The 17,553-nt window shown below is 45.1% G+C and overlaps 3 protein-coding genes across 3 annotated transcripts; 2 read left to right on the forward strand and 1 right to left on the reverse strand.

The window, feature by feature from the left end:
• The first annotated feature begins 55 nt into the window (after positions 1-55).
• LOC147159731 (E3 ubiquitin-protein ligase TRIM39) lies at positions 56-6,096 on the forward strand. Its single transcript, XM_086058691.1, has 14 exons — positions 56-349; positions 1,344-1,485; positions 1,550-1,799; positions 1,900-2,087; positions 2,161-2,265; positions 2,342-2,437; positions 2,534-2,767; positions 2,906-3,053; positions 3,215-3,262; positions 4,245-4,271; positions 4,360-4,424; positions 4,499-4,609; positions 4,670-4,788; positions 5,746-6,096. Exons 2-14 carry the CDS (start codon positions 1,345-1,347, stop codon positions 5,993-5,995), a joined length of 1,782 nt encoding a protein of 593 aa, XP_085914817.1. The 5' UTR covers positions 56-349; position 1,344; the 3' UTR covers positions 5,996-6,096.
• Positions 6,097-6,123: 27 nt separating this feature from the next.
• On the reverse strand, positions 6,124-9,012 carry cmasa (cytidine monophosphate N-acetylneuraminic acid synthetase a). The gene is made up of 8 exons (XM_086058695.1): positions 8,696-9,012; positions 7,866-8,008; positions 7,631-7,786; positions 7,427-7,560; positions 7,239-7,333; positions 6,986-7,157; positions 6,750-6,915; positions 6,124-6,659 (listed from the first exon to the last, which is right to left on the reverse strand). Exons 1-8 carry the CDS (start codon positions 8,902-8,904, stop codon positions 6,457-6,459), a joined length of 1,278 nt encoding a protein of 425 aa, XP_085914821.1. The 5' UTR covers positions 8,905-9,012; the 3' UTR covers positions 6,124-6,456.
• On the forward strand, positions 8,527-15,113 carry ovol1a (ovo-like zinc finger 1a). The gene is made up of 5 exons (XM_086058697.1): positions 8,527-10,728; positions 13,252-13,481; positions 14,004-14,195; positions 14,267-14,411; positions 14,552-15,113. Exons 1-5 carry the CDS (start codon positions 10,629-10,631, stop codon positions 14,875-14,877), a joined length of 993 nt encoding a protein of 330 aa, XP_085914823.1. The 5' UTR covers positions 8,527-10,628; the 3' UTR covers positions 14,878-15,113.
• Positions 15,114-17,553: the final 2,440 nt, after the last annotated feature.

Here is a 17,553-nt window from a genome sequence, read left to right on the forward strand (position 1 = left end):
AAAAAAAATACAGTTCACACAAAAAGTTAAAGAACATATTCCATCCACGAATGATAATTGCACAGCACGTGGACCTGTTGTTAGTGCCACCACTTAATGTTTTTCTGCTAAGCTTTTCCGCAAGAGAAAGAACAAAAAGTGTTTTGGTCAAAATAAGGTGGAAGGTTCTCCCAACTCAACCAGTCCGGCCACATTGAGCCGGGAAACCGACACTTGAGTGGGCGTGGCGGCAGGCGAAAATCACAGTCGTCGCACACCCTGATTCCTCACTTTGTCGACGGGCATGCAGAAGAGCGACTTTTATCCCCGAGTGTTGGATCCACGTCAGTGACGGCTCCTTGAAATTCAGGTACACACTCTTACTACCCTCAGTTAAGCATAATGGAATAAAATGGAAATGTGCGCTTGTAACTAGGAGCTGGTTCTTGTCAGGGGAGCAGAGTTGGGAGCAAGCCAACAAGAATTTGTTGTTTAGATAAAGAACCTAACAAATGTCTTCATTCCTTTTGTTTTATTCCTAGTTTGAGTCAACTTTGTTAACACTGAAAATTCCTCAAATCATTTTTAATCACTTTAACCGGAATCATTTCTTGAGAGTATATTGGAACAAAAACAATGAATAATATCCCCAGATACATGATATCAAACTCTTCTTGGGAATATACTCTATAGCTGTTGTTGGCAGTAATCATGAATTACATTTGATAGCGTGTGACCAACGAGTCCCACCGTACCAGTGGCAAATGTAGCGCGATCGACGTCACGGGTGAATTTGTTGACTAATTAGGTCATCTTGAAACAGCGTTGTCTTGTTTGTCATCTTTGAGCCGCTGGCAAATGTTAACAAAAACTTTTATTTTGGAATGGAGCTAACCAGCATGACAACAACAACACATTAAAAACCACAAATGTCACCTTCAGGATGTGATTAAAATCTCACCCCGCTTCATTCCTAAAATCTTCGCTTCATCCTAATCAGATTGGAGGAAGTGTGTGTGTGTGTGTTTGTGTGTTTGTGTGTGTGTTGACTTGGGCCCCTTTGCACACTTGACAATCTTCTCAAGCTTGGGTTTGACGTTGGATAGTGATTTTAAATTGGATTGGTGAATTGGTGCGCTTTTTTTTTTTTCAGCTCAGGCAGTTGGCAAAAGGTGAAGAAGCCTTTTTTTTTTACACAGTAATGGGATTTTCTTCTTCTTCTTCAAAGTGTTGTTTCTTAACTGGAACACGTAAGAGGGAGCACGTAACTCCATGGCATACTTTCACTGGATACGCTTTCGAGTTGATTTTAACACTTTATGTTATGTGGTAATTGTGACCCCAGGACTTGTGTGTTTCCGCAGGATGGCCTTTATCGGTGGGCTCATGTCGCATGAGCAGTTCCAGTGCTCAATCTGCTTGGACATCTTCAATAACCCGTCATCCACGCCGTGCGGCCACAGCTTCTGCGTCTCCTGCATCAACCAATACTGGGATGGGGCCAAGGTAGGTCCTTGAAGTGAATCCCCTGCCGTGCACTCAAGTGTCACCACGTGTCTTCCCTCTGCAGGTGTGTCAGTGCCCTCTGTGCAAAAGAACCTTCCAGAAGCGTCCGGACCTCCAGATTAATCGGACCCTGCGCGAGATCACCGAGCAGTTCAGGTCCATGTCTGAGGGCGGGACAGAAGGAGGAAACGCGGCCAAGGACAAGAAAGGAGCAAAAGGGCGAGACCGCGCCATGCCGAATGAGTTAATAGACGAGCTGACGAGTAAGCTGCTGCGACCTCACGCCGGCGTGCCGGCGACCAGCGAGGAGCAAGGTCAGTGAAGCAAATATTGGAATTGAGGTTGTAAATGTTCGGTCAGGGCTTCTGATGGTGTTTAGGGATGACCGCCTACCACTGTTGTGTGATCGTCAAGGTGGCAAACTCTCCATGGCGTCTTCAGTCCCCGTCCAAAGTCCCATCTCTGAAGCGATGGCCGCCGGTGGACCCCCACATGTTCTCCCTCGTGTTCCCGGGTCTTCCGGCCGAAGAAGGTTCACCGTGAGCGGGGCGGCGAACAGCCACAACATTCCTCTCTGCGACGTTCACAACCGGGGGATCATGGTAGCCGAACACGCTCGGCTGCGCGCTTTTTGTTGACGACGGCAACGCCTTCATTTGCTTTGTTTGGCGTCAGGTTTTCTGTCGAACCGACGGGGAGTGCATTTGTCCCAACTGTGAGGTCGAGACGCATTCTGATCACGACACCGTGACAGTGGAAGCAGCCTGGACAGAGAAGCAGGTTGCCTTGCCGTTATTTTGTGGCGTTTGGTTTTGGTCGGATTTTGCAGTATTTTTTTTTGTGCGCGCGTGTGCAGGCACAGCTCAAACAGACGGAGCAGCAGACCAAGGAGATGATCCAACAAAGACTCCTGAAGATTGAAGAGATGCGAACATCCGTATCTGAACTGGAGGTCTGTCCACCACGTGCACTTGTTGCCGCTCGGCTCGTTCCACTGGAGGGAATTGTCCATCTTTTTTGAGAAATGCGAAATTTTGTGTGGGCCCAGCTGGCGGTGGAGCAGGCGACGACGGGCAGCGTCTGCATGTTCTCGGGGCTGATGGCGGCCATCGAGCGAGCACAGGAGGAACTGATGAACGTCATGGAGGTCAACCGGCGCGCGGCGGAGAGCCAGGCGGCCGCCTCGATACGGCAGCTGGAGCTGGAGGTGGAAGAACTGCGGCGGCGGGAGAGCCTTCTCGCGCAGCTCTCTGCCGAGGAAGACCACCTGCAGGGAGTCAAGGTGAACCATGTCATAGTCATTCCATTGCATCCTAGTTGTTTTACTGACGAGTCATATTGGCACACTAGTAAGCACAAAGGGTGTACGAGTACCTTAAATTTTCTGTAGAAAAAAATGGTTTGACTTTTTCCTCCCCAGAATTTCGCCACGGTCCCTGCTCCTCCGCCCACCAAAGACTGGTCAGGGGTTTCCATCAGCTATGACCTGGGGATTAGCGCCGTCTACAGTTCGCTGGCAGGCGAGGTGGAGAAGTTCCAGGAGCAGCTGAAGAGCATCACAGAGAGGGGTGAGTCCAATTATATTTTCCCGGTAGAGGATTTTGTCAAGGTAATGTGCACTTAAACCATTGTGTTCAGAACAGATTCTCCAATTTTACGTAATTAGTCTGAAAATTATTTTTCATTTTAAAAAAAGCGTAGCTTAGTTCTGTTTATTTGAACTTTTCAGGTTTCACTGCCTCATCACTGGAGACCAATCCGGCACATCCACAGCCCAGTGAGTGTCGCACCGTGTACACCTGGGATGTCTAAACTTTTTCCAGCGAGGGCCACAGACAAAAAATGGAAAAGATGTGCTAAAGCCCGTTCAGTATGCTGCTGGTCAGCATATCCTGAAAATATTTAAAGAAGGGGGAGGGGGGAGGGGGGGCAAGTCTGCAGTGCTTCTCAATAATTTTTTTGCTACGAGGAGGAGGAAAATAATTCACGCCCCCACCCAAACTCGCTGCTGCGACTATAAATAAGTGTCATTTGTTTAGAAAATGGTTGTATACCCCTCTGCAGAGGAGCACCACTGCCACCTACTGTAGTGGATGTGCAATTACCAATTGTATTCTAGAATGGGAAAAAAAAACATTCATATGTGATGCCCCAACATTTGAGAAGGGCTATGTTACTAAAAATGTTGTACTCTATTAATGTGATGTCTAAAAAAATTAATGGTGTTTTGTAACATTCAACTAATATTAATTTTAAAAAATTGTGTGAGTTGTAACTGAAACATTTATAATCTTAAAGAAATCTTATGACAATTTTTTTTTACTTTTTACAGTTCATAAGTTCAATAATGTGATGTCTTGTGACATTCAAATTTACTTACAATTATACATTTTTCAAAAGTGTCTATTTTTTATTAAAACTTTTACATTTACATTTTTTAAATTAAACTGCTATCTTGTAACATTCAATTAAAAAAATAAATTTATAAAAAAAAAATAGAGTATACAATCTTGTAAATTTTACATCTAATATTTATCATTATTAAAAACATATATATAGGTTTATCTTGTAACATTCAACTTTTGTTACATGTTTTTATTTTATTCTTACAGTATAATGTTGGCTAATAAAAATGTGCCCCGGGTCTGACTTTGGACACCCCTGGTCAACACACACACACACACACACACTTACAGACAGTTTATAGACACGACTTATACACACGCTCTCGTTGTCATAACATGTCTGCTTCTCCCCAGGGATGAGAAGGGTGCAAGAGTATGCAGGTAGGTTGACCAAACCGTGCAGCATCCACATTTGCGCACGTGGACCCCAATTATGCCTAACGTGCGCCTTCTTTCTCACATCCCGCAGTGGACGTCACGCTGGACTGCAACACGGCGCATCCCAGACTGCTCCTGTCCGACGACATGAAAAACGTGAGGCGTCTACGCCGTCTTCCGGAACAGGTTACCGCCGTTTTCCCGCCTCACGTCGGTGTCCGCTTGTGCAGGTGCGCTGCAGCGATCGGCACCAGTTGCTTCCAGACAACATCGAGAGGTTTGATCGCGTCGTGTGTGTCCTGGGGAGAGAGGCCATCTCCTTTGGGCGACACTACTGGGAGGTAAAGGCGCATGTTCGCCAACGTTCGAGTGGCGCCGTTTGAACGTGTCTCCCGTGTCAGGTTCAAGTGGGCGGAAAGACGGACTGGGATCTGGGTGTCGCCAAACAATCCATCAACAGGAAAGGCAAGATTGACGTGACCCCAAATAATGGATACTGGTTCCTCAGCTTGAGAGACAAGTGAGTCATCAGGATACTCGAGCTAAAATTATTACATATGGCTCTTTGGGGTGAAATTTCAGGATGAACCTGAACTACACTGACCTTTTCAGGTGACCTTCCCTGAACTTTTGAGTGCACGTTTTGAACGGGTTCAATTACAACATTTTGACATCTGAAGTACAAGACGACACCTGAGGCCCGCTCGCCACACCCGGTCGCATATTGTGTGGGGTTCTGCAACTACTTTTCATGACTTCATAAAACTAGCTTCGCTTTGCTGCAATTGGAAATAGGAATAGCAAATCAATACAAAAAATCAATACAATGTTCTGTGCCCACGCCGTCTGTTATTTTTATGCAAGTGTTGAAAAAAACTTGATACTATTCAATGACCTTTGAACGCTTGATTTCTTTTCTGTGGGAGTCGCGTGTCATGTTGCCTGCAGATTGAAAATCTGTATTTCTTTTATTGCACAATAAGTGAGAATCATTAGGTGACATACATTTTATTAAGCCTGTTTTTGTTAAAAATGGATCGCTCAAACAGGTCAGTCAAGAAGTTGGCATGCAGATTAATTTTCTACGATGAATCGGCTCATTGTTTTGTTTGTTGCATCACTCATGGCTCTACATTCTTTGTGACTAAATTTGAGAAAATGCAACCACAGTTGTGCGCTCTTGTAAAGCCAATTGTGTCCTTCCGCACAACAGCGACGCTATGTGGCGCTTCAAAATGTTGCTTGCCGATAAGACCACCAGGGAGGGGTCACAGTTCTTCCATTGCAATAATTTGGTCAATCGCCTGATGTTTGCGTGAGAGTCGCTGACTTGCATTATTGCGCAATTATTCCAGTTCAGTCGCATTCCAGACAGTTGAATTCCCTTGTAAATGTCAATTAAGGTTCATCCTGAAATTTTACCAAACTTTTTGTGAGTCATGTCGACAGCTTTCAAAACAACCTGTCCCATCCTCAGGAACAAGTATGCCTTTCGCACCGAACCGTCCACCGACGTCCATCTCAACCTCCGCCCCAACAAGATTGGAATATTTGTCGACTTTGAGCGAGGACAGGTTTCCTTCTACAACGTGGACGCCAAAGTCCACATCTATACGTTCAACGACACGTTCACAGAGTGTGTCTTCCCCTTCTTCAGCCCCTGCACCAACAGATCAGGAAAGAACGACGGGCCGCTCATCATCACGCCAGTCGACATGTCGGAATGAGCGAACCCAAAATGCGCCATTCTGCCAACACCACGCTTGATTCGCGTTAATTCTTCTTGCTGGATTTCGTCAATCAATTAAAACAAGTCTTATTTCAGTTATTCATGCAAGCATTTGAAAAAAATATGTAAAACTTGATGACATGATTTTATTACGATTGAAAACAATGTTTGATTGAACTGGAAACACAAGGTCTCTCAATTAACATTTTGGTGAAATTAAGTTGACTTTGATAGGATTGCGGGGAGGGTATTAGCTAACTAGCATTAGCGTACTTCATTGGCGTGCCACCTCAAGCCTTGTTGTGACTAGCTTGAATAGGACACGCCCACTGGTTGCTTCATAACTTCAACACCTCAAATCACAAAGTGGGAATAATCTCGATTGTAAAGCAGCATAACAAGCAGGTTTTGATTCAGTCATTAAGTACAATCAAAAAGGCAAAGTTTCAGCATCTGATGTCAGTTGATGCGGTCCTGCTTCATTTGAGACTTGGCCTTCGCCTTCTGCATCAGAATGTGCTCGGCAAACTCCCGGACGACACCGTTGCCGCCCTCGCGGTGGCAGGTGTACTTGCACGCGTTGATGGCCACCACCGGCGCGTCGGCTGGCACGGCACTCAAGCCGGCCAGGTTGAGGCAATCCACATCCGGCGCGTCGTTACCTGACAGAAAGAGACGTCACGGATGGCGGCTTGGAAAACATACACCTGCCGTTTTCCACAGGTTCCCAATAGGGTTGCGATTCCCGTTACCCATGTATGCCACATCTCTCCAAACCAACTTCCTGGACACCAACGCGGCCGCCAAATCGTCGACGGGCTCAGCTCCCGCCCTTATCACCTGGCAGCCCGTCCGCTTGGCCAATTTGTCGGCCAACGTCTGCTCCACCGGGTCATCGGAGCCGGTCAGGAGGACCACCTACGGACGAGCGCGCACGTCAAGTCAAGAAGACTCGGGCGAAGGCTCGGTACGCGCATGTGCCGGCGACCTCCACGTCCTCTTTCTGCAGCATGCGGATGGCTGCGGTGTCTCGGCGGTTGATGGACATCATCTCGTCTCCGGCTGCGGATAGGTAGATCTTTCCGTCCGTTAAACATCCCGCCAATTTACAGAACATCAGGCGAACCACTTCTGGAGAGCCCCGGCCGAAGTAGCCATATCTGCGAAACGGAGCGCATGGAGAATGAGTTGTTTATTGGCAGGAAATTATTATTATTTTTTTAATTATTATTATTATTAACCTGAGGACTCGCTGCTCTGCAACAGGCCAGTCAATGTCCACATCAATGTCCACGCTGTACTCAGGAAGCATCTCAAAGTAGGACACCTTCCCGCTCTGGACACATACAACAGCAGTCAAGTTAGTCTTTTAGACTTGCCAAATTCCTTTGGAGGAGTCCCACCTCACAAGCAACTGTTTTGAGTTCACCTGCGGGCGTCCTTTCTCAATGAGCTCTCTGGTGTTAAAGTAGAAGGAGCCGTTCTCACACAGCTCGCCATCCCAGTCCTGACGGCGAGGGCGGTTGGCCGGGTCCAGGTTAAAGGCTTTTGTCGATTCACGAGCTGAGGGGAGGAGCTGCACTTTGAAATGACAGCGGCAGATCGAGAAGAGCGCCACGCAGGTTTCACCTACATCCTTTCTTGACCTCCTGCCAGCGGAACTGGTGCCTTCGGACCACCGAGAAGACCGAGTCGTGACCGTGCAGGGTGATCGACTCCAAGGCCTCCTTGATGTGGAACGGATGGAGACAGGGCGACGTGGCCTGGATGTGGCACAGGATGTCCACGTCTGCAAACAGACCAACAACTCAGCGTTGCTTTTTAATAGAGCTTTTGAGCAAATTATTCGGAGGTGCACCATTTCGTACGTGGATTGAGTCGTATAAACTCCTGGATGGTCTCCAGCGACGACGAAGAGTCTCGGGAGACTTCCGGACTCCGGCGGTGCACCTGGGCCCCCCAAGCCAGGGCCACCTGCTCAATCTTGTCATGGTCGGTTGACACCCACACACTGTGAGCAGGTATATGTATAGACAGTCTTTGAACATTTAATATGGAGCCTTTGCACCAGATCTTGTGACAAACGCAATACCTAACTACAATATCTGCATGATTTTCTAATTTGCATATTTTACTGTGGATGATCATGTAGAGTTCAAACCTTCTGGTCCTCAACCACCGGACCAGTTCCAGGCCATGGGCCACACAGTTGAAAGAATAAAAAAAAAAACTGACTTTAGACTTATAAAATATTTAATTTTGAAAAGTGAGGTTTGCTGGTCCGCGAAAGTTGTGGACTTGTATGAACCGGTCCGTGGTGGGAAAAAAGGGACCACTCTACAAGATGATCCCGCCCTTTGTTGTAACAGAAATGTCACCTGACCAACCTCCGATCAAGTTCACTGAAAAAATGTTGAAGTGCAACGCGTACTATCTGCATTAGATCAGGTGACTGATAGGAAGTTTTGAAGTTTAGGCATTCAATATGTACTTTGGTTACATTCTTATACTCTAGCGATGGTACGCCCTTTAGTACAAGTAAGCTAAGCTAAACGGTGCTGTTTGCATTTGGATTAGTGCAAACAAAAAAGCGACGCTTTAGTTGGGTTGACGCCCAACTAGTTTGAAATAGAGCTGCAAAGCATGCTGGGAAGTGCGCGACAATATGAGGTGAATATACCCATATATATGAACGTACCTGTCGAAAAGCTCGGAGTCCACAGCGGCTCTGAGGACCCATCCAATGAGCGGAACCCCGGCCAGCATTTTGATGTTCTTCAGGGGGATGCCTTTGCTTCCGCCCCTCGCCAGGACGAGTGCAGCGATGTGTCGCTTCCCGCTGCCCTCTTTGCTCATCTTACCACCGACCTTCTCGCCGCCGTCCACAACTCTCTTCCGGGAAGACATGGTCAGCTACAGCAGAATACTGCGTCGATTCCGAGCGGCTGGAAAAGTCTGGGGGCAGGCAGCCTGACAGGGTTTTCCGTGTTGCATTCTTCTTCGGCGTCTTAGAACATGAATGCTCACTGTCGCTTCCTGCTGGTTAGTAAAGGTAATGCATGTTTGGAATTTGGATGATCGACGTTTGTTCGTTTGTTCGTTTGTTCGTTTGTTCGTTTGTTTTAACTTGTCTTCCTTCTGAATTTTGGGCGAGAGTCGGGGTACAAAAGACAAACAATGAAACAATGTCATGACCCATATTATAGACGAACGTTTGACAGTTGACTGCCTCCGTCCAGGCACTTTCAGCCAGGTACTGTACATGTAGACAAACTGTTCACTTGTTCAGCATTAAACACAACAATCTCACACACTCGCAGGTATGTGACGTGGCCAGTATTTCCTCCCATCGTGGAGAAATTGGGCCGAACTTTAATAGGCTACAATACATGCGATGATGCGAGTAGTCGCTCACAGTTGACTTTCGCATGCACCCAAAATGTTCTGCCTTGTCCACCATAGAGTAGGTTGTACATGTTGGTAAAAAGCATTGAAAGGAAAGAAGTTAACGGTCGGGGAGATGTGGAAGAAGTTCACCGTGCTAGCTGCCGCCCCAAACTCCTCGGACCGCCCGGGCAGCATACCACACACCTATCAGCCTCTCCTTTGTGAGACATGCACGCAGTAGCCGTTATTAATAGCATCGCAGCTCCTGTTAGCATTTAGCCCAGCACAGAGCAGCGCCAAAAATGTCATATATTTTTCCCTAAATAATTGAAAAACATCAGATAATGTGGGGAAAAGTGAAAATAGATATGTGCATAGGCCTACTATCAACTTCACAAATCAAATCTGAGTTTACAAGCCAGGTTTGTCAACAACACTGTGACAGTCTTTACATTTGTGACCTCACCTCACCTCTTAGCCAAAGAGAACATGTCTTATTTGTTTTTTAAATCATATTTTTAAGCTTAGTTCAGCTTGTGTGCGTGATTTATTTTTCATTTTTTTAAATACCAATGGGCAAGATTGTTTGGCATTTAGTTGTTTTAAATATATATATATATATATATTAGCTTTTAAAAATAATAACTGGGCTTTATTAAAAAAAAAAGTATTTTGAATTTCCTTAATTTGGTGCTATAGAAATGTCTCATAAAGGTTTTATTTTTGAGAAGAGTTTGACTGTTTGGTGTGTGTTATTTTTGTTGTAATCCAGTTTTGTGAGCACCTAGCAAGCAAGCATTTTCCCGTTTGATGGAGATTTGTGACGAGACGCGGGTATGTTTCATTTGCAACCCTCCTTGCAGAGTGGAAAAGGCGGGCAAACCGGTCGAGCAGGTAAACTGAGGCCTACGCCCCAAAGAGAGTTCTCCCTTCTTTTTCTTCTTGTCACCGTTATTTCTGAGGCGCATGCGCGCTACCGCCGCTCGTCCTGCTCTATAAGCGACTACCTGTGCTGCTGTGCCCTACCGCTCGATCCGCCAAAGTTATTGCGACCCGGGATCCCTGCGTGTGCGTGTGAGTGCGTGCGTAGACGGTTCTCGTCGCTTACCCCCACGCGGGGAATAACGGACTTTAGCTCAGGTGGATTCCTCTCACCTGCGTGACACTTCGCGGAGGAGAGCTCAGGTGAGCTGACGCGAAGGAAGAAGAAAGGAAGCAGAAGAAGAAACAGTGTCGGAGTCAACATGCCACGAGCCTTCCTGGTAAAGAAGGCAAACGTTTCGCCGGGCAAGCGGAACTGGAGCGAGCTGCCGGACCACGAGCGAGGAGATGTCTACATCCCAGGTGAGTGCACGCTAGCTCGGCTCGAGCTCCCCGGTTCCGGGTTCTCTCGGTTCCGACCTACTGGGGTCGGGTGGGGGCAGCATTGTAACGGGACCGAGCGGCCAAGTAACGGGCAGCGGTGGGGAGCTTCCACTTGGCTTCAAAGCAAGTCAAAGTATGGTTTTAACTCTTTCATCCAACTAACAAAATTTGATAAGCTGTACGGTATTGCTATGTTTCTTTATCATACAATAGGCTATCCGTTCTGAAAACTTGGGGTGAAAAATGTGATTGTCGTGCTCGTGTTGAGGAGAAAAATGATGTTAGCCAACAACAGCAAACATCATATGCTCAATTAGTTAATGACAACAAATGAAAAAAACTTTAAAGATAAACTAGAAAATAAAAAGAACCTTAACGGAATTTCTCTTTTTTGTCAGATTAGTTGGATCATTTTTTTAACACCGCAATCTGGTGGTTTGTTTTGCAGTCTGACACAAGACTGAACACATTCACCACAAATCAACTAATCAAAGCCAACATTCAAAATGTATCTTAAATAAGGCCAGGGATGTGGAATATCTTCCTTCTTCCAATCTGATGTTGTCAAAAAAATTTTTTTTTACCTCTCTCGTTACCTCATATTTTTTTACATGGTGTTTGGGGGGGAAATTATCCCATTTGACAAAGTAGTGTCAATATTACTGACATCTGTTTTCAAATGTGAGTACAAGTAACAACGGAAAGAAATTTCAAGTGTCTGTTACCCCTGCGACTTCAAATCATTAGGAGATTTTTCAAAAATCTTTTATTGCCCCCACCTTGCTGCAATTGTCCCCCAATCCCCCCACCCCCCACCCTCCCTACACACACACCAACTTTACATTGAAGCGCACCCCCTCAAGACAACAATCCCCATTGTTGCGTTTGACTGGCAACATCAGATAACAAATAACAGACTACACCCTAAATCACTGTCATCATTGTCCCCAACTTCTTAGTTATGCAGGGTTGGCTAAAAAATAATAATACTATTTCAATATTTTATTGAAAATATAATCGTGTATTAAATCGTAATTTAAATATAGGGGGGGGGGGTCACAATTACATACATTTTCTGAATCGTTCACCTCTAGTAAACAGTAAAAGGAAGGAGGATGTCTGAATCATTTTCTGTACACTTAAAAAGAGGATTCCACCAAGCCCAACAACGGTCTCCAGACAGGTATGTGCCGTTACTTGCTCTACCTGCCCAACGTGTGTGTGCGCGCGCAAGTGTGTCTGTGTGGCAAGTTCCATTAAAAACCTGGAGTGTTCTTAACTTAACACAGTTGTCAGCATTTTTCTTTACTAATTCTTCACAAATCCTCTTCATGTGCAAAGTAGAAAACATCTGGGCCTAACGTGTTCGTGGTTACGTGCATGCGAGGAGTGCAGCGTGTCGTTTTAAGCACATAACTTTAAACACAATATCATCCCTTTAAAAAAAAATAATAATAATAACGTCAACAATGCTTCGCTTGACACTGACCTTTCACGTTTAGCCTCATCTTAAGCTAACATGCTAAGCTAAGCATCCTGGGCATATGCCCAAGTAATTACTTGCCCTTGTGTTTTTGTATGTTTAGCCACTTCTTTGTCAAAATCTCACCAACTAAGCATTTTACTAGACAATGACATTTCACTATCAGGGACTCATCCTAAATCCAAGATAGCATGCTAAATTAGTATTTTAAGCTAGTACTTTGTCGGAATCTTGCCTCTGCTGCCTCTGGTGGACAAAGGGCGCAACAACAACACAAAATCAACTCGTCAAGTTGTTTTGATAGTGAGTGAGTGTGTGTGTGTTTGCTCAAGGTGTATATGCGTCTGCAGGGTCCGTTATAAGTCCTGGCGTCCTATAAAGATTAACCTAGTGGAGGAAGTGAAACACACACACACACACACACACACACACAGACTCTCCCATCTGAATGAGCTTGAATAACATGAAAATATGAAGTACTAATTATGGTAACAAGTCATGTCAAGTTTTTCTTCTTCTTCTCTCTTACTGACCCCCAACACCATCAGTGCGCTACACACACACACACACACACACACACACTCATTCTTGGGCAAAGTGGGCGGGCTGAGCAAACAATAAGATGAGATTAAATATCCAGCCTGCAGCAGTCACCACGGTGACTATCTGGGCTAATTACAAAGATGTTTAAACGCTCAATGCCACCGCTTCCAGTTTGTGACATGCCACGAAAAAGCCCAACAAGACCCCCTTAGGTGACAGTAGCCGTAGGGCAAAGCACTTGAGCACATCATTCGCGTCGCCTATTTTCATGTCACTTTTGGTTTCATGTGAGAGCTCCGTGCTTGCTCGCTCTGCCTCTCGCAGCCGCACGCACTCATTGAGATGAGCTGGTCCTGCAGGCCCGTCTGGTCAGACAGGTCCAATCAGGCAGGGTTTTTCGGAGTGTTTGTTCAAAAGTTACTGTACAAAGCTTAAAAAAAGATGATACGAGTAACCCCGCCGCAATCTTTGCGCAGTCTCCATCTTCCCGCCGTCTGCCTTGATGATCGAGGATGAAGCGAGTCCAGCGGAGGCGGCGCCGCTCTGCCTGACCAAGCAGTCGCTTCCCGAGCGCCGCGCGCACGCCGAGCTGCCGTCCTGCACGGCGCTGGGCCGGCCGCTGAGTCTGGCGGCCCCCCTGGACGAGAGGTCAGAGGTCATGAGGAAGCCGCAGGGTGGTTTGCTGTACGTCCGCTCCAAAATCAAGGTGAGGAGGCTCGGTTCGCTTTCATTGTGGTTTCTACTGTTTAATAGTATTAGTACGGACTGACAAGTTAAAATCCCAAATTTTCTTTACGATAATATCTTCTGTGACTAAACACAGTATTCTGATTAATATTGTGATTATGGAGTAAGAATTTAGCATCAAAATCCACCTGTTTTTATCCATCGCCGGGGGCAGCCATTTTGCCGCTTGCCTTCGACTGAAAATGACTTCACAGTTGCTCAGAGCTCCGTTAACGACCAATCATGGCTCACTTGTTTTTTTAGTTTGGTCATGTGATGCTCTCAAGCTGAGCCGTGATTGGTCGTTACCTCAGTCCTGAGCGACTATTTTTTTTCGTTGACAGCAAGTGACAAAATGGCTGCCCTCGAAGAGACTGTCTTCTGATTGGGCAAAAAAATCAAATATCCACATATGTACATGCATACTAAATTGCTGTAATTAGATGAGGCTCTGATTGGCCAGTACATACAGGAAGTAACTTCTGCTTCTCTCCCATCGCAGGTGACCACGGGCGAATTGTTGTCCGACCCCGACCTTCATTTTACTGCCTTATCCCCCATGACACTGCCGCACGCCACCGAGATGCCCGTCGCCATGACGACAGTCACCTCGCCCACCAGGTTTATCTCGTCGGTGATCCCATCGGCGGGTCAGACTTCGGCGAACGGGCGAGCTCCGCCTTACGCTTGTCAGGTACCCCTCGGCACCAAGATCTTGGAGGCGGAGCCTTATGGGGTGTGAATCTGACCTGTCTGTCTGTTTAGATTTGCCTCAAGATGTTCCAGTACCAACGCATGTTAAACAGACACATGAAATGCCACAACGAGACCAAGCGTCACCTGTGCAGCTTCTGCGGCAAAGGATTCAACGACACCTTTGACCTCAAGAGACACGTGCGCACGCATACGGGTATGTCACATGGTAAAACAATTGGCACTTGTGGCACCAGTCGTGGGAAAAATGTCTTAATAATCAAATGAATAAATGCTGAAACTGCTTTCCATACACCCCGCGCCAAGATGTTGACGTTTTCTTTTTTCCCCACGCAGGTGTGCGTCCGTACAAGTGTGAGTTGTGCGACAAGGCCTTCACACAGCGCTGCTCGCTGGAGTCCCACATGAAGAAGATCCACAGCGTGACACTGCAGTACGCCTACAAGGAGCGCCGCAACAAGCTGTACGTGTGCGAGGAGTGCGGCCACACGGCCGCCACCCAGGACGAGCTGCTACTGCACCTTCAAACCCTGCACCCCGAAAGTGCCCTCTTGAAGGGCAAAGGGGCGCGGCGGGGGGCGGCGGGAGGGGAGGGCGAGTCCACGCCAGGCTCCCCGCAAGGAGCCGATAGTGACGACACTACAGGTTCAGCAGGCCAGTGAAGTTAGGACAAGGACGCGTTTATGTCTGTGTGCATGTGTACGAAAAGCACAACAAGCAGTTTGATTTCTACTCGGGATTCGGAGATCACCTATAAAAATACTTTTACACTTCTTCTTTTTTTTTACTGCATGTGAATATGACTCGCGGGACTTACTGTAAAGCAACATATTTTGAATTTTCTATAAAAAATAACTTTATTCATTAAAAGGGATATATATAGTTGGAATCACAAGGAGTTCTGTGTGTGTATGCGTGTGTTGTATTCATCAAGCACATATGCAAACTTGCCACTTGCAAAGCCGAAACGGGATCACATGGCTGAGCTGGATGAGAGGGTGCGGTCAGATTCCTGCTATCTTGTCAGGTCTTGTTAAAGGAATCCGGCAAACGCCCTCAGAGTTTGAGGACGTGTGCAGGCGGACGCATGGATAACGGGCTGGAAATTTCCCTTGGGCCAATCACAACAGGGTAACTGTCAGGGAAAACCAATCAGAGAATATGTGAAACAGGTGACAACTGGTTATAGAAGAAAAGACTACATTCATCGATCAAATGTTTATAGTATTCCATACATTAAAATAAAACTGTTACGAAATGTTATTATTGTTTTTATACTTCCTGAACATGATTTCCTTGAAAATAATGTAGTGGTTTTGTAGCTTGTTTCGTTTTCATACGTGAATGCTAATTCGTCACGCACCTCTTGGTGGCAATGTCGCCATATCGCTGACAAAACAGGAAGTAACGCCAAGGAAACTTCCGTTTGGATCAAAGTGTGGATGGAAAACTTAAGTTAACTTTTAAAAGGTGAGTGAGGTACGACTGTTTCTCTTCATTTGTTTCATCCAGCGTCATGTCGGAGCCGGTGACACGTGACACGCACATGGGCCGCATACGTCCGCTGCCGGCGTGCCCGAACCCGTTGTTCCTCAAGTGGCTCACTGAACTCCGAGACGAGGCCAGGGAGAAAGGCTAGAAGATCCATTACACTTACCTGAAGGTACCCTCGATGTTATTTTCCGTTATTTCCGTTTTGGATGTTAAAGGGGGAAAACACGTAGTTACGCGTAATTATTTTTTATTACGTATTATTATTACAGTCATCATAATTAAAGTTACTGTTAACTGTTTGTAATGATGAACTGAGAATACAATTATTTTGAACAAACTTTAATGATAACATTATGATCAGTAGTAGTTACACAAACAAAATGCAGAATATACAGAAATATCAAATGATGATGGTAAAGCGACAAAATATTAGATACAAAAATCACATATTGAACAAAAATACACAATTTTCACAAAATATTGCAACAAAGACATTAGAAAATGCATACAAAATCGACAAGAAATGCAAAACATTACAAGAAACTAGACTTAAGTGCAGTTTCTGAAGAAATTGCGTGGGAATGCTGAAAGCTGCATGCTAAGCCTAATTCTTATGAAGGGAATTGGAAAATAAATTAAGTGAAAATTACAAAGTATTAATAGTAAAATAATTTGTATTCAATATTGCATATGTGTTAAAGATTGGTTGAAGCTGGTTTTGAACCCAGGAACGCCGATCACTACCCATTTCTTTTAATCACTCAGCCACTTTAGCCATAGAAGAACCTGTGACATTGTATGTAATTGCAGTTAATATGTCAGTATATCCTGAAACTCATTGAATTTGAATTTTGAATATAGAACAGATGATATAGAAACCAAACTTAATAATGACGAATGACATGAAAAGTAATGGATGTGAAGTCATTTGAGAATAATTAGTATTCAATATTGCATTTCTACAAAAGTGTTGTTTATAGCAGGGATCGAACCCAGATACTTCATGTGGCAGGCAAATAGTCTAACCACTGATTTAACTTGTCTGGTTTAAAATAGTGGCTTGAATGGGGACACTTTTAACCCGCGACCTTTTGGTTACTGGACAAAGGACTTAAAGTGCGCTACTGAGCAGTATCAGAGATGTGGTGATGATGAGAAGTTGTTTGTATGAAAGTGGGACTTTGAAAAAGTTCCATGTCAGTCCCATTGAAAATGAATGGGGGAAAGTTGATATTTAACGTTCAATTATGCGAGTACTGTAAGTAATGTGGAAGCAGACGATAAATACCCAGGAAGGCGTGAATTTTCGAAGCAAGTGGAAATTTGAATGCTGTAAATCGAATGTATTACGTGGGAGTTGTTTCTCTGTGAAAATGTGAGGAGAATAAAATGCTATAATAATAAGTAATAAAGGTTAGAAACAACATTTCTGCATTCCCACTAATAAGGACGTAACAAAAAATAGTTGATGAAAATGACAAATATGATAGATGAATGTTGGATTAAAATGTAACAAATACTGGGATGAAAAAATATTTGATCTAAGTCACAAAATAATGTGAAAAGTCCGTTTATAATCTTGAATCTTCCCTCCTCGGTCTGCGGAGCTGTCCACCATTTGACTCGGGATGCTTAACAGGTTGGTAAATAATATTCACCGGTTGAGAAATTACAATATATTTGAAGACAAATGGTGCACATCGACATCCAGAACAGACAATATAACAATGCTCCCATTCTTTAGTCTTTGCAAAAAGCAAATAATTTAACTGCCAGTCACAGTAGTTGTGAAAGTCTTCTTTTTTGTCTTCTTGATTGTATTGTGCCGGATTTATATGTACACC

The sequence above is a fragment of the Leptonotus elevatus genome, chromosome 17, assembly GCF_054856555.1.
Source record: "Leptonotus elevatus isolate MCC_2025b chromosome 17, RoL_Lele_1.0, whole genome shotgun sequence".
Lineage (NCBI taxonomy): Eukaryota > Metazoa > Chordata > Actinopteri > Syngnathiformes > Syngnathidae > Leptonotus > Leptonotus elevatus.

What these genes read in the sequence shown, in the direction of transcription:
- LOC147159731 (XM_086058691.1), top strand. Translation starts at nt 1,345, where the DNA reads ATGGCCTTTATCGGTGGGCTCATGTCGCATGAGCAGTTCCAGTGCTCA. An exon ending in CAGCCTGGACAGAGAAGCAG is followed by an intron (nt 2,266 to 2,341) that starts GTTGCCTTGCCG and finishes GCGCGTGTGCAG; the next exon opens with GCACAGCTCAAACAGACGGA. An exon ending in TTGGGCGACACTACTGGGAG is followed by an intron (nt 4,610 to 4,669) that starts GTAAAGGCGCAT and finishes CTCCCGTGTCAG; the next exon opens with GTTCAAGTGGGCGGAAAGAC.
- cmasa (XM_086058695.1), bottom strand. Translation starts at nt 8,904, where the DNA reads ATGTCTTCCCGGAAGAGAGTTGTGGACGGCGGCGAGAAGGTCGGTGGT. An exon ending in GACTCCGAGCTTTTCGACAG is followed by an intron (nt 8,009 to 8,695) that starts GTACGTTCATAT and finishes ACCTGCTCACAG; the next exon opens with TGTGTGGGTGTCAACCGACC. An exon ending in GCAGAGCAGCGAGTCCTCAG is followed by an intron (nt 7,158 to 7,238) that starts GTTAATAATAAT and finishes TCCGTTTCGCAG; the next exon opens with ATATGGCTACTTCGGCCGGG.
- ovol1a (XM_086058697.1), top strand. Translation starts at nt 10,629, where the DNA reads ATGCCACGAGCCTTCCTGGTAAAGAAGGCAAACGTTTCGCCGGGCAAG. An exon ending in AGGAGATGTCTACATCCCAG is followed by an intron (nt 10,729 to 13,251) that starts GTGAGTGCACGC and finishes ATCTTTGCGCAG; the next exon opens with TCTCCATCTTCCCGCCGTCT. An exon ending in CTCCGCCTTACGCTTGTCAG is followed by an intron (nt 14,196 to 14,266) that starts GTACCCCTCGGC and finishes CTGTCTGTTTAG; the next exon opens with ATTTGCCTCAAGATGTTCCA.